Genomic DNA, 11,567 nt, shown 5'->3' with positions numbered 1-11,567 from the left:
GATGGACAATGTCAAAACTATATCCCTCTGCCTTCAGTGGGTATAAAAATACAACGTACGCATCCCAACATGCAACTCTTCACTTCATGCTGATAATGTGTATGATATATACAAAGTTTACTTGAATGGAAATCGTAGGAGGAGTTGAGTAAATGTTCTGATCTAATACTTCAAAGTCTTCAACAGTGTGGGCATAACAAGAGCTGTCACAAGAGTGGGCTCGACTATTTCGATGCTGGATAGGTAGCGAAACTGGACGCATGTAAGGAAGCTGGAGCTGTCACTGAAGTGTTTAAATACTCCAAAGTGGATGAAGATATTGGGCAAAAGCTTAAGTCTGTGTCAAATATAACAGGGACATAATTCATGGAAATTTCTGCAAAAGTTTGTGTAATATCCTGTGGCTAATAATGTGGAGCAACTATTTGAAGTTTTAATGAAATAAGTGGAATAGAACAAAAATGCATCACAACTTGAACCTGAAATTCTAATAAAAGGGGGTATAACTCATAGCATTTTGGTGCCAGCATCATGAACATTGTGTCATATGATGTTGGTGACCATGTGGAACCACTGTTTAGAGTTTGTATCAAATCCATTTAGTAACAACAGAAATATAGTGAAAAAACATCAAAATTAAACTGAAATTCTAAGGGACAGAAGTCACTAAATTTGTGTGCCAGAATTATGGACATTGTGTCACATGATGAGGACTAGGCCTTCTGGTTTATTTTTAGAAATTTTTTGAAGATTTTCCTATGTAAAAATCAAGTGACCCCTGGGGTGGGGTCAATTTTGACCTTGGACTTCATGATTTGAACAAATTTTGTAGAGGTCCACTAGGCAATGCTACATGTGAAATATCTAAGCTCTAGGCCTTCTGGTTGATTTTTAGAAAAATTTTGAAGATTTTTCTATGTAAAGTCAAGTGACCCCTGGGGCGAGGTAAATTTTGACCCTGGGGTCATGATTTGAACAATTTTAGTAGAGGTACATTAGGCAATGCTACATGTCAAATATCTAAGCTCTAGGGCTTCTGGTTTTTGAGAAGAAGATTTTTTAAGATTTTCCTATGTAAAATCAAGTGACCCCTGGGACGCCGGACGCCGGATGGTGAGCGATCACAATACCTCACCCTGAGCACTTTGTGCTCAGGTGAGCTAAAAAGGGGCATAATTCATGAAAAATTGGTGCCAGAGTTATGGACCTTGTGTCATATGATGTGGGTGATGATGTGGAATAACTATTTTAAATTTGTATCAAATCCATATAGTAATAACTGAGATAGAGTGAGAGTGCACCAAAACTTTAACCTGAAATTCTAAGTAAAAAGGGTGACAACAGCTGACACAAGAAAACAAGTGACAAAATAAATATCAAGGGAGACAACAAGAAAAACGATAAAAATAGTTATTAATGATTTATTGTTTATATATAATTTGTTCAGAATCTTGACTCCTGCACTGATTTTATTAAGAGTTACCTTAAATTAGACATGATAACAAGATTAGTGTAAGAAAAAATAGATAAATATTATCAAAAGCATCATTTTGCGAGGAGGGAGTGTACCATATATTGCAGGAAAATATAAGCAGCAGTATCTCTTTCATAGTGAATAATGTTCATACAAACTTAAACACAACAATAGCATAAATACGTTTATAGTGTGAATACTTCAAATACAGGTCTTGAACATCTTTATCAGTAAATATACACACCTTTACCAATACCTCAAGAAATGTAGAGATGATGCAAAAATGGATTTTCTTTTCTTTAATAAATCCTGTAGTAAAAACTTACTAGATCCACAGAGGTTCCCAATGGTTCAAAAGGATCTGAAATGTCCATTTCATTGGTGCAAAGATCTTGTTAAGATTTTTTTATTTAAATTATGTGATTTCTGTTTCACAATGTTGTTTTCAGTAGAAGGCACTCAATATTTCAGACTATTAAAATCAGTTGTTAATTTTTTTAAAGTGTTTTCCATTTTTCAAGGTTTCTAGTTTGGTGGTATTCTACAAAATTTTGCACATGATAGATTAATTTTGTTTCTATCGTGTCATTATCACAAACCCATAATGCACTGGTAACACTGCCTATTGTTAAGGAACAATTTATCAATTAAATTGTAATGCATTGACAACAGGTGGTCTGTAACAAAAACGTAGCAGCACGCTGATAAGTATCAACTAATTACATCAAATGATGAACTCTATACAATTAGCTGTAATTTTACAGGTGTAGCTAATTATGTTAATTAAAATACATTTGCATACCCTTAGTGCTCTATTATGTCACAGTTAAAATGGTGATCTTAGGCTACGCAAAAAGTGATGAGAAACTATTCGTCTTGTTACATTCTGAAAAGAATACCAGAATGATTATCGCAAATACTTTCCATTTATTTCTAACAATCTTAAATTCTTCAGTCTGCTTACTTCCCAAACTGACATTTCATTCTTATTTCCACCTGCCTCAAGCAGTCACACTGTGTCACTACCTCGACTGGCTGCTTTATACAGGAAATCTAAATGCAGACTACAAGTTCTACATACTGTATACACAGGAAGTCATGGCTTAACATCTTCATTCCAAATAATGATCTAAAATTAGCCATAAATTTGAGACTTTATCCAATAAGGCTTAATGTCTAAAAAAATTTACATTTTATTTCACCAAATGATATAAAATATGTAAATTTACAAATGCGAAAAGTTTCATTAAAATATACACTGAACAAGAAGATGACAACAAAATTGAATTTTTTTCATTATGATTATGTTCTTTCCAAGTCTATCCTGCAAAACATCCAGCAGATGATAAAATTTGTGAATTTCAAATAAAATCTTCATAATATTGTGCAAAACAACCTTGATAAATGCAATTTTAGGTAGGACCAACATAAAAACTGATCTCAATTTTTTGCATTAATTAGTGAAAAGCAAACATAACTAGTGTGAATAACTATGAAGTTAGCACTGAATAATTACTAACTGCTAAACAATGCAAAAATGATTTATTATATTTTCCTCACACTAAAATACAAAATCAACCCCTCAATCATCTTTTGTGTTGCCTCGCCTAAAACTCCATCACTGGGCTATTTTTAAGCTCCAGTGTCAAGTTGAAAAATAGTTTGTGATAAATGGAGATATTATGCTTTGGTTGGTGAATTCATCATTCAATGTATCCTACTGAAGTAAATGAAATTACGAAAACTGGCTGTATTTTTTCTTATTTGGATGACAGTGGTAATTTATCAGCTTCTAAAACTATTGAGTTACCATGTAGGCAAACAAACATTAATCAATTTGTAGCTCTTTTATTCTATTTACAACATTTTCTACAATGTCATGTTCTTCGCAATGACAAAAGCTGCAATTTCTACAATATAGCCACCCAAGTTGATGAATTTTACAATCTTTTTTTTTTTTAAATTTACAAATTAACTCCCCTCCTCCCCCCACCCCCCACCCCTGATAAACAAGCATGTAACTTACTGTCTGTTCTGTATCATAGTTCCAAGTATTAACTTGGATAAATTTAGTATATTATTAAACTATTCTAGACATCAAATGGAAAGAAGTTTGATAAAAAGAAAAATAATGGGAAGAGGCAACAAAAATATCGCTAATGGGAAGAGGGCAACAAAAATATCGCTAATGAGAAGAGGGCAACAAAAATATCGCAAATGGGAAGAGGGCAACAAAAATATCGCTAAGTGATGTACCAAAACTTACAATTTTGCAAACAAGATTTAAATGTTTGTCTTATGTTCAGGTGTACAATGCAACAATGAAGTCAGGTATCTATACATTTACTCAAACAGTAGTGTCATATTAAAGGAAAAATTGCACAATTTGCATAGAGATATCTATAACACATACAGTTCAACCTGTGTAAGCAGTCACCTCAGTTAAGCAGCCACTTATCTTATACGGCCTTTTTTCCATTTTCTATACATTCAAACCAGTCTTAAAAGAGCTGCTTTCGCTCCTTCCCTTGATAGGCTGCTTATGACAGGTTTAAATATATATTATTTCGAAGGCTGAGCGCGAAACTATTGTATGTTGTTCATTAATAATAAGATAGTTTCGCTATCAGCCCATGATTTAGCACTTTTAATGCAGTATATACTGAATATTACAAATGAGAATTCTGTCTATGTAACATTTTCACTTCTTGATAAGGTAAAAAGTCAAGCTGAAGCATTTAAAACTGTATGTATTTTCCGCTAAGGAGTGGACTACATTTAATAATTCCAGCTTGCATTTAATGTCTCATTATGAAACACATCACTCCTTTCCAATATCTCCAAGAATAAATCTTTTGGACCTGAAGAAAGACATGTTATAACATAAAGACAGTGTAAAATAGTAATTAGCACTTTTTGTAAATTAAACATATTTCTCTTGAAGGACATGTATTCATAATACCTCCATTCTAGAAAGTACAATAATAACATTTTTTTGTTTTGTTTCCTTGATACATTTTTAAGCCGAATCAAAACAATTTTTGTCATAATGTAACTTTAAAGCTTTATGTAGAGAAAGATTCACTTGTTCCTGCCTGCAGATGGTAACAATTTCAAAGTTTATGCTTGATAATATCGGTAAATGTTAAATTTTAAACTTTCTTACATCAAAAATGTTACAAAAAAACATGCAGTATAATATCCAACATCCATATAATCCAGTAGCTAACAGTACTTTGATACATTAAAAGAAATGTTAAAGCAAAGCACTCCTCCTTTTAGAGCAAGAACTGAAGTAATCCAAAAATTTACAAAAAATGGCGTTTTACATAAATTTTACAGTTCGACCCCTTGAAATAAAAAATTAATGTATAAGCGGGATAAAAGAGTTCATTGAGACATATCTGAAGTGCCAAACAAAATCAATATCTAGTAACTAATTTTCGATTCTTTTCTTTTGTTAGTTTTCAATGTCCCATACACATTTGATATTAATATAGGTGCAAACGAAGATATTTAAAAAAAATGTGACTCTAATCCTGAGCTAGTACCTATACTTGATACACAAGCTACATTATAAACACACCAATCAACACTTCCAATCCATATCAACTTGTGTATCTACAAACAGAAATCTTCTAAAAGTCAATTATTTGCCCTTGCTCGCATTAACTGTCCACTGTCTGATGCAGCAATCATTACTAGAAGTGATTAATTCGTTTTCTGAAAGCCAAGCCACATTCTGTACATATGCTTTCTTGTGTGCAACTGAAAGTATAAAGCCAAATTCAATTACTCCAGTTATTGACAAAAGAAACTAGATGCGAGTCCATAGAATGGTACCCCTACTTTTGGTCAGCAGTTGACAATGCATGACAAAGAAAATTTTCATATACCTTGGGTCAGGATTGCGGGTCATCAGGTAGGGGGTGGGGGTGGACGCTTCAAAACATCATCAAGAAAAACGTGATTAAAGAAACTAAACAAAAGCACCGCCTTGTGGGTGCAGATGCTCATCTGATTTTTTTGTCTCTGTATAATAGAAATATTGTCCTACCCGTGTGTTTTGCAAAAAGCAGGATGGAGTTATGTTTCTTGCTGTACAGAGTCAGCTTTTGATGGTGAACAAGTGTTGCAAGTTTTAAAGCAATAGCTTTGATAGTTTAGGAGAAAAGATGACCTAAACACAAAACTTAACCAAGAAATCTGATTTTCTAAGTCCAAAAGGGGCCATAATTCTTGCAAAAAGCAATGTAGAGTTACGGTTCTTGCTGTGCAGAGTCAGCTTTTAATGGCAAATAACTGCTATAAGTTTTAAAGCAATAGCTTTTGACCGTTAAGGAAAAAGTTGACCTAAACGCAAAACTTAACCAAGAAATCTGATATTTTCTAAGTCCAAAGGGGCCATAATTCTTGCAAAAAGCAGGATGGAGTTATGTTTCTTGCTGTACAAAGTCAGCTATTGATGGTGAACAAATGTTGCAAGTTTTAAAGCAATAGCTTTGATAGTTTAGGAGAAAAGCTGACCTAAACATAAAACTTAACCAAGAAATCTGATATTTTCTAAGTCCAAAAGGGGCCATAATTCTTGCCAAAAGCAGAATGGAGTTATGTTTCTTGCTGTACAGAGTCAGCTATTGATGGTGAACAAGTGTTGTAAGTTTTAAAGCAATAGCTTTGATAGTTTAGGAGAAAAGCTGACCTAAAAGAAATATGATATTTTCTAAGTCCAAAAGGGGCCATAATTCTTGCCAAAAGCAGGATGGAGTTATGTTTCTTGCTGTACAGAGTCAGCTATTGATGGTGAACAAGTGTTGCAAGTTTTAAAGCAATAGCTTTGATAGTTTAGGAGAAAAGCTGACCTAAACACAAGAGCACCGCCTTGCGGGTGCTGACGCTCATCTGATTTTTTTTTGTGTAATAGAAATATTGTCCTACCCATGATTTTCTAAGTCTAAAAAGGGGCATCATTCTTGCAAAAAGCAGGATAGAGTTATGTTTCTTGATGTTCAGTGTCCACATATGATGGTGAAAAACTGTTGCAAATTTTAAAGCAATAGGTTTGATAGTTTATGAGAAAAGTGGACTTAAACATAATACTCAAGCAAGAAAATGATTTTCTAAGTCCAAAAGGGGCAATAATTATTGCAAAAAGCAGGATGGAGTTATGTTGCTTGCTGTACAGGGTCAGCTTATGATGGTGAACAAGTGTTGCAAGTTTCAAAGCAATAGCTTTGATAGTTTAAGAGAAAAAGTTGACCTAAACATAAAACTTAACCAAGAAATCTGATATTTTCTAAGTCCAAAAGGGCCATAAATCTTGCAAAAAGCAGGAGGGAGTTATGTTTCTTGCTGTACAGGGTCAACTTATGATGGTGAACAAGTGTTGCAAGTTTTAAAGCAATAGCTTTGACAGTTTAGGAGAAAAGCTGACCTAAACATAAAACTTAACCAAGAAAACTGATTTTCTAAGTCCAAAAGGGCAATAATTCTTGCAAAAAGCAAGATGGAATTATGTTTCTTGATGTACAGGGTCTGCTTATGATGGTGAACAAGTATTCCAAGTTTCAAGCAATAGCTTTGATAGTTTAGGAGAAAAGTTGACCTAAACATAAAACTTAACCAAGAAATCTGATATTTTCTAAGTACAAAAGGGGCCATAAATCTTGCAAAAATCAAGATGGAGTTATGTTTCTTGCTATACAGGGTCAGCTTATGATGGTGAACAAGTATTCCAAGTTTCAAAGCAATAGCTTTGATAGTTTAGGAGAAAAGCTGACCTAAACATAAAACTTAACCAGGCAACGCCGACGCAGACGCCGACGCCGACGCCGACAACCGCTCAAGTGATGACAATAACTCATCATTTTTTTTCAAAAAATCAGATGAGCTAATAAAACTTAACCAGGCAACGCCGACACTGATGCCAATGCCGACATCGATGCCAACGCCGATGCAGATCAAGTGATGACAATAACTCAAAAAAAACAGATGAGCTAAAAAAAAAAAACAAACAAAAAAAGAGTACAAAAACATTTTTATGTGGGGTATAGGTAGGGGAAGTAATAGTGAGGTACCTGGACTTTAAATACCAAATAAAACCTGGGTGTTTAACTTCACATTCTTAACAACATTCCTATGAAGTTTCATGATTCCATGTCGATAATTGCTATACAAACCTGTTACTTATGCCTTAATGCTTATTTTTGACTAAAGCAAGGACCATTAGTTACAGTTACTATGGTTTTGTGGAATAAAATCCCAAACAAAATCTCAGGTGCCCATGTTGAAAAATATTCCGATACGGTTTCATGACTAGGTCAAATATTTCTTGAGATACATGTTACACAAATTTTTAAGCCATTTAGGCTGACTGAAATTCCGAACAAAACTCTCACGGTGAACAGCTTCACATGCTGAATAACACTCCTATGATGTTTGATGATGGTAGTACTAGGTCAAATACTTTTTGAGATATGTATGACATAAATTTGGCCAAATGGTCATACAGATAAAGGCAAATACCCCTCTAAAAATCTATTTACAAATATATATGTCTGTCTTGATATTTCAAAATCAGGCATGTAAAAACACAAAATATTAGCCGGGAACTAGCTTTCTGCAGACATCATAGTAAACTCTAAACATAAAATTAAATCCCAGAAGTACAGTCAAACTTGCTCAAGAGACCATATCTATTAACCCTTATCCTGCTAAATTTCTATAATGAACTTGTCCATCTTTCAATTTGGACAGTACCATTAAATGTTAAAAGGGGTGCTTACCAAAAAGATACTGACTGAATGACCAACAGTGCAGATCATGATCAGACTGCACAGATGTGCACGCTGATCATAATCTACACTGGACGCAAAGACAGAATCAGTAGTGTCCATCATGACAAAGTTTATAAGAGACAACTTTTTCAGTTCCTTTTTGTGTTGTTAAAGAACAAATGAACCATGCCATGGGAAAACCAACATAGTGGCTTTGCGACCAGCATGGATCCAGACCAGCCTGCGCATCCGCGCAGTCTGGTCAGGCTCCATGCTGTTCGCTTTTAAAGTCTACTGTAATTAGAGAAACCGTTAGCGAACAGCATGGATCCTGACCAGACTGCGCGGATTAAAAGATGGACTAGTCCATTTTAGAAAGTTGGCAGGGTAAAGGTTAAATGATTTCAGAGTAAATGCAAAACAGACTTACATTTTTCATAATGAGATAGACTTTTATCATATTTGGGCTCAAGACACCAGACTGCTAGACTTCCATCAAGACTGCCGGTAGCAAATTGTCGTGACTCTGGACTCCAAGCTAAACAATATATTCTGCCAGTTTGTTTTGTGGTTTTATATACCTCCTGGAAGTTAAAAATAAATCTTATATGAGACTGGCTTGAAAATGAGCCGAAGTCACTCACCTGAAGATAACCTTAACCATCTAATTTTGCTTCTAAGTAGGTCTGGTGAAATTCTGTTAAGCAATTCGTTAAACAAGAGGGCCATGAAGGCCCTGTATCGCTCACCTGACCTATTGACCTAAAGATCATCAAGATTAATATTCTGACCAAGTTTCATTAAGATATGGTCATAAATGTTGCCTCTGAAATGTTAACTAGCTATTCCTTTGATTTGACCTCGTGACCTAGTTTCTGACCCGACATGACCCAGATTCAAACTTGACATAAAGATCATCAAGTTTAATATTCTGACTAAGTTTCATGAAGACATAGTCATAAATGTGGCCTCTAGAGTGTTAACAAGCTTTTCCTTTGATATGATCTAGTGACCTAGTTTTTGAACCCACCTGGCCCATATTTAAACTTGACCTAAAGATCATCAAAATTAACATTTTGACCAAGTTTCATTAAGATATGGTCATAAATGTGGCCTCTAAAGTGTTAACTAGCTTTTCCTTTGATTTGACCCAGATACCTAGTTTCTGACCCAACATGACCCAGATTCAAACTTGTCCTAAAGATCATCAAGTTTAACATTCTGACTAAGTTTCATGAAGATACATCATAAATATGGCTTCTAGAGTGTTAACAAGCTTTTCCTTTGATTTGACCCGGTGACCTAGTTTTTGATCCCACCTAACCCAGATTTAAACTTGAGCTATAGATCATCAAAATTAACATTTTGACCAAGTTTCATTAAGATATTGTCATAAATGTGGCCATTACAGTGTAAACTAGCTTTTCCTTTGATTTGACTGGGTGACCTAGTTTTTGAGCCTACATGACCGAGATTCAAACTGGACCTTAAGATCATCAATATTAACATTCTGACCAAGTTTCATTAAGATAAAGTCATAAATGTGGACTCTACAGTGTTAACAAGCTATTCCTTTAATTTGACCTGGTGACCTAGTTTTTGACCCCAGTTGACCCAATATCAAATTTGTCCAAGATTTTATTAAGGGTAACATTCTGACCAAAATTCATTAAGATTGGGCCAAAAATGTGACCTCTAGAGTGATAACAAGCTTTTCCTTTGATTTGACCTGGTGACCTAGTTTTTGACCCCAGATGACCCAATATCAAATTCGTCAAGATTTTATTAAGGGTAACATTCTGATCAAGTTTCATTCAGATTGGCCCAAAAATGTGACCTCTAGAGTGTTAACAAGCTTTTCCTTTGATTTGACCTGGTGACCTAGTTTTTGACCCCAGATGACCCAATTTTGAACTCGTCCAAGATTTTATTAAGGGTAACATTCTGACCAAGTTTCATTAAGATTGGGCCAAAAATGTTACCTCTAGAGTGTTGATCTTTTCCTTTGATTTGACCTGGTGACCTAGTTTTTGACCCCAGATGACCCAATATCATACTCGTCCAAGATTTTATTAAGGGTAACATTCTGAATGATTCTGACCAAGTTTCATTAAGACTGGGTCAAAAATGTGACCTCTATTGTGTTAACAAGCTTTTCCTTTGATTTGACCTGGTGACCTAGTTTTTGACCCCAGATGACCCAATATCTAACTCGTCTAAGATTTTATTGAGGGTGACATTCTGACCAAGTTTCATTAAGATTTGGCAAAAAATGTGACCTCTAGAGTGTTAACAGTCAAACTGTTGACGACGGATGACGGACGGACACAGGGCGATCACAAAAGCTCACCTTTGAGCACTTCGTGCTCAAGTGAGCTAAAAACTCAGAGAGGACCTAGATCAAATTTGGATTTTGAAGTTTGGTGAAAACCAAGCAAGTGGTCAAAAAGAAAAGGTTATTTTAAGAAGTTTCTATTTTTAGCTCTGGCTGCCCCTAAAACAGGCCAAGCTAAACCATTTCTAAACCATTTGAATAAATTTAATAGAAGTCCACACTAGGATAGTACAAGTTTAGTGTTCTTCAAACCATCAGTTTCAGAAGAGACAAAGTCTAAGCTAAAATAGTAATACAGGATGACTGATGACCGATGCAGGACGGTGAACCATTCATCTATACCAACAGCTCATCTTGAACAAAGTTCAGATGAGCAAACAAATTTCCCTAAAGAATGTTGAATAAGAATCTTATATACCGTCTGCTGTCAAAGAAAATTGTTGGGCATTGTGAATAATATATTCTCTATACTCCCCAATAATGTTCCTCCCTCCTTTAAAAATTATACCCTCTTACATGCCAATATTCTATTTTTTAAGCTGATTTTTGTCAAAAGTTCAGAAGTTGGATTTTACTATATAAAACATTTCAGGGCCTACATAATTTCCCACATGTACATTTCACTTCACTTCAATCAGGGCTCCCACCACATTTATACTTAGCAATATATGTAAAATGTAACAGAGCAAAGAAGTTCAGATGTTATGCATTAAAAGTGATTTTCCAAAAGTTAATGCATCTAAACTAGAAGATGCTTTTGTAGAAAAGCACATGTCTCCCCAAAAGCATAGTAATAGGCAAGAAGTCAATAGGGAGATGGAGCGAAAGTCAAAGATACAATGACTGTTAACTAGTTACTGAAATGCAATAAGAATCATCAGAGCAGCATGTCCAATCATTCCATGAAGTTAAAAGGTTCTGGGTCAAATTGTTCTCAAGTTACTGATTGGAAGACGTTTTTCATGTTCTGGCCCCTGTGACC

At 34.8% G+C, this 11,567-nt stretch overlaps 1 protein-coding gene across 1 annotated transcript in view; it reads right to left on the bottom strand.

Moving 5' to 3' along the window:
• Window positions 1–1,407: 1,407 nt before the first annotated feature.
• LOC123547053 (WD repeat-containing protein 1-like) overlaps window positions 1,408–11,567 on the bottom strand; it is a 56,083-nt gene continuing 45,923 nt past the window's right edge. The window contains exons 15-16 of the mRNA XM_045333816.2: window positions 8,681–8,834; window positions 1,408–5,242 (exon numbers count right to left, since the gene is read on the bottom strand). Coding sequence (XP_045189751.1) covers window positions 5,124–5,242; window positions 8,681–8,834 — 273 coding nt within the window. The 3' untranslated portion in view covers window positions 1,408–5,123. The remainder of the gene's footprint in view (window positions 5,243–8,680; window positions 8,835–11,567) is intronic.

This window comes from Mercenaria mercenaria, chromosome 9, assembly GCF_021730395.1.
Source record: "Mercenaria mercenaria strain notata chromosome 9, MADL_Memer_1, whole genome shotgun sequence".
NCBI lineage: Eukaryota > Metazoa > Mollusca > Bivalvia > Venerida > Veneridae > Mercenaria > Mercenaria mercenaria.
This window is presented reverse-complemented; position numbering and strand designations above follow the sequence as displayed.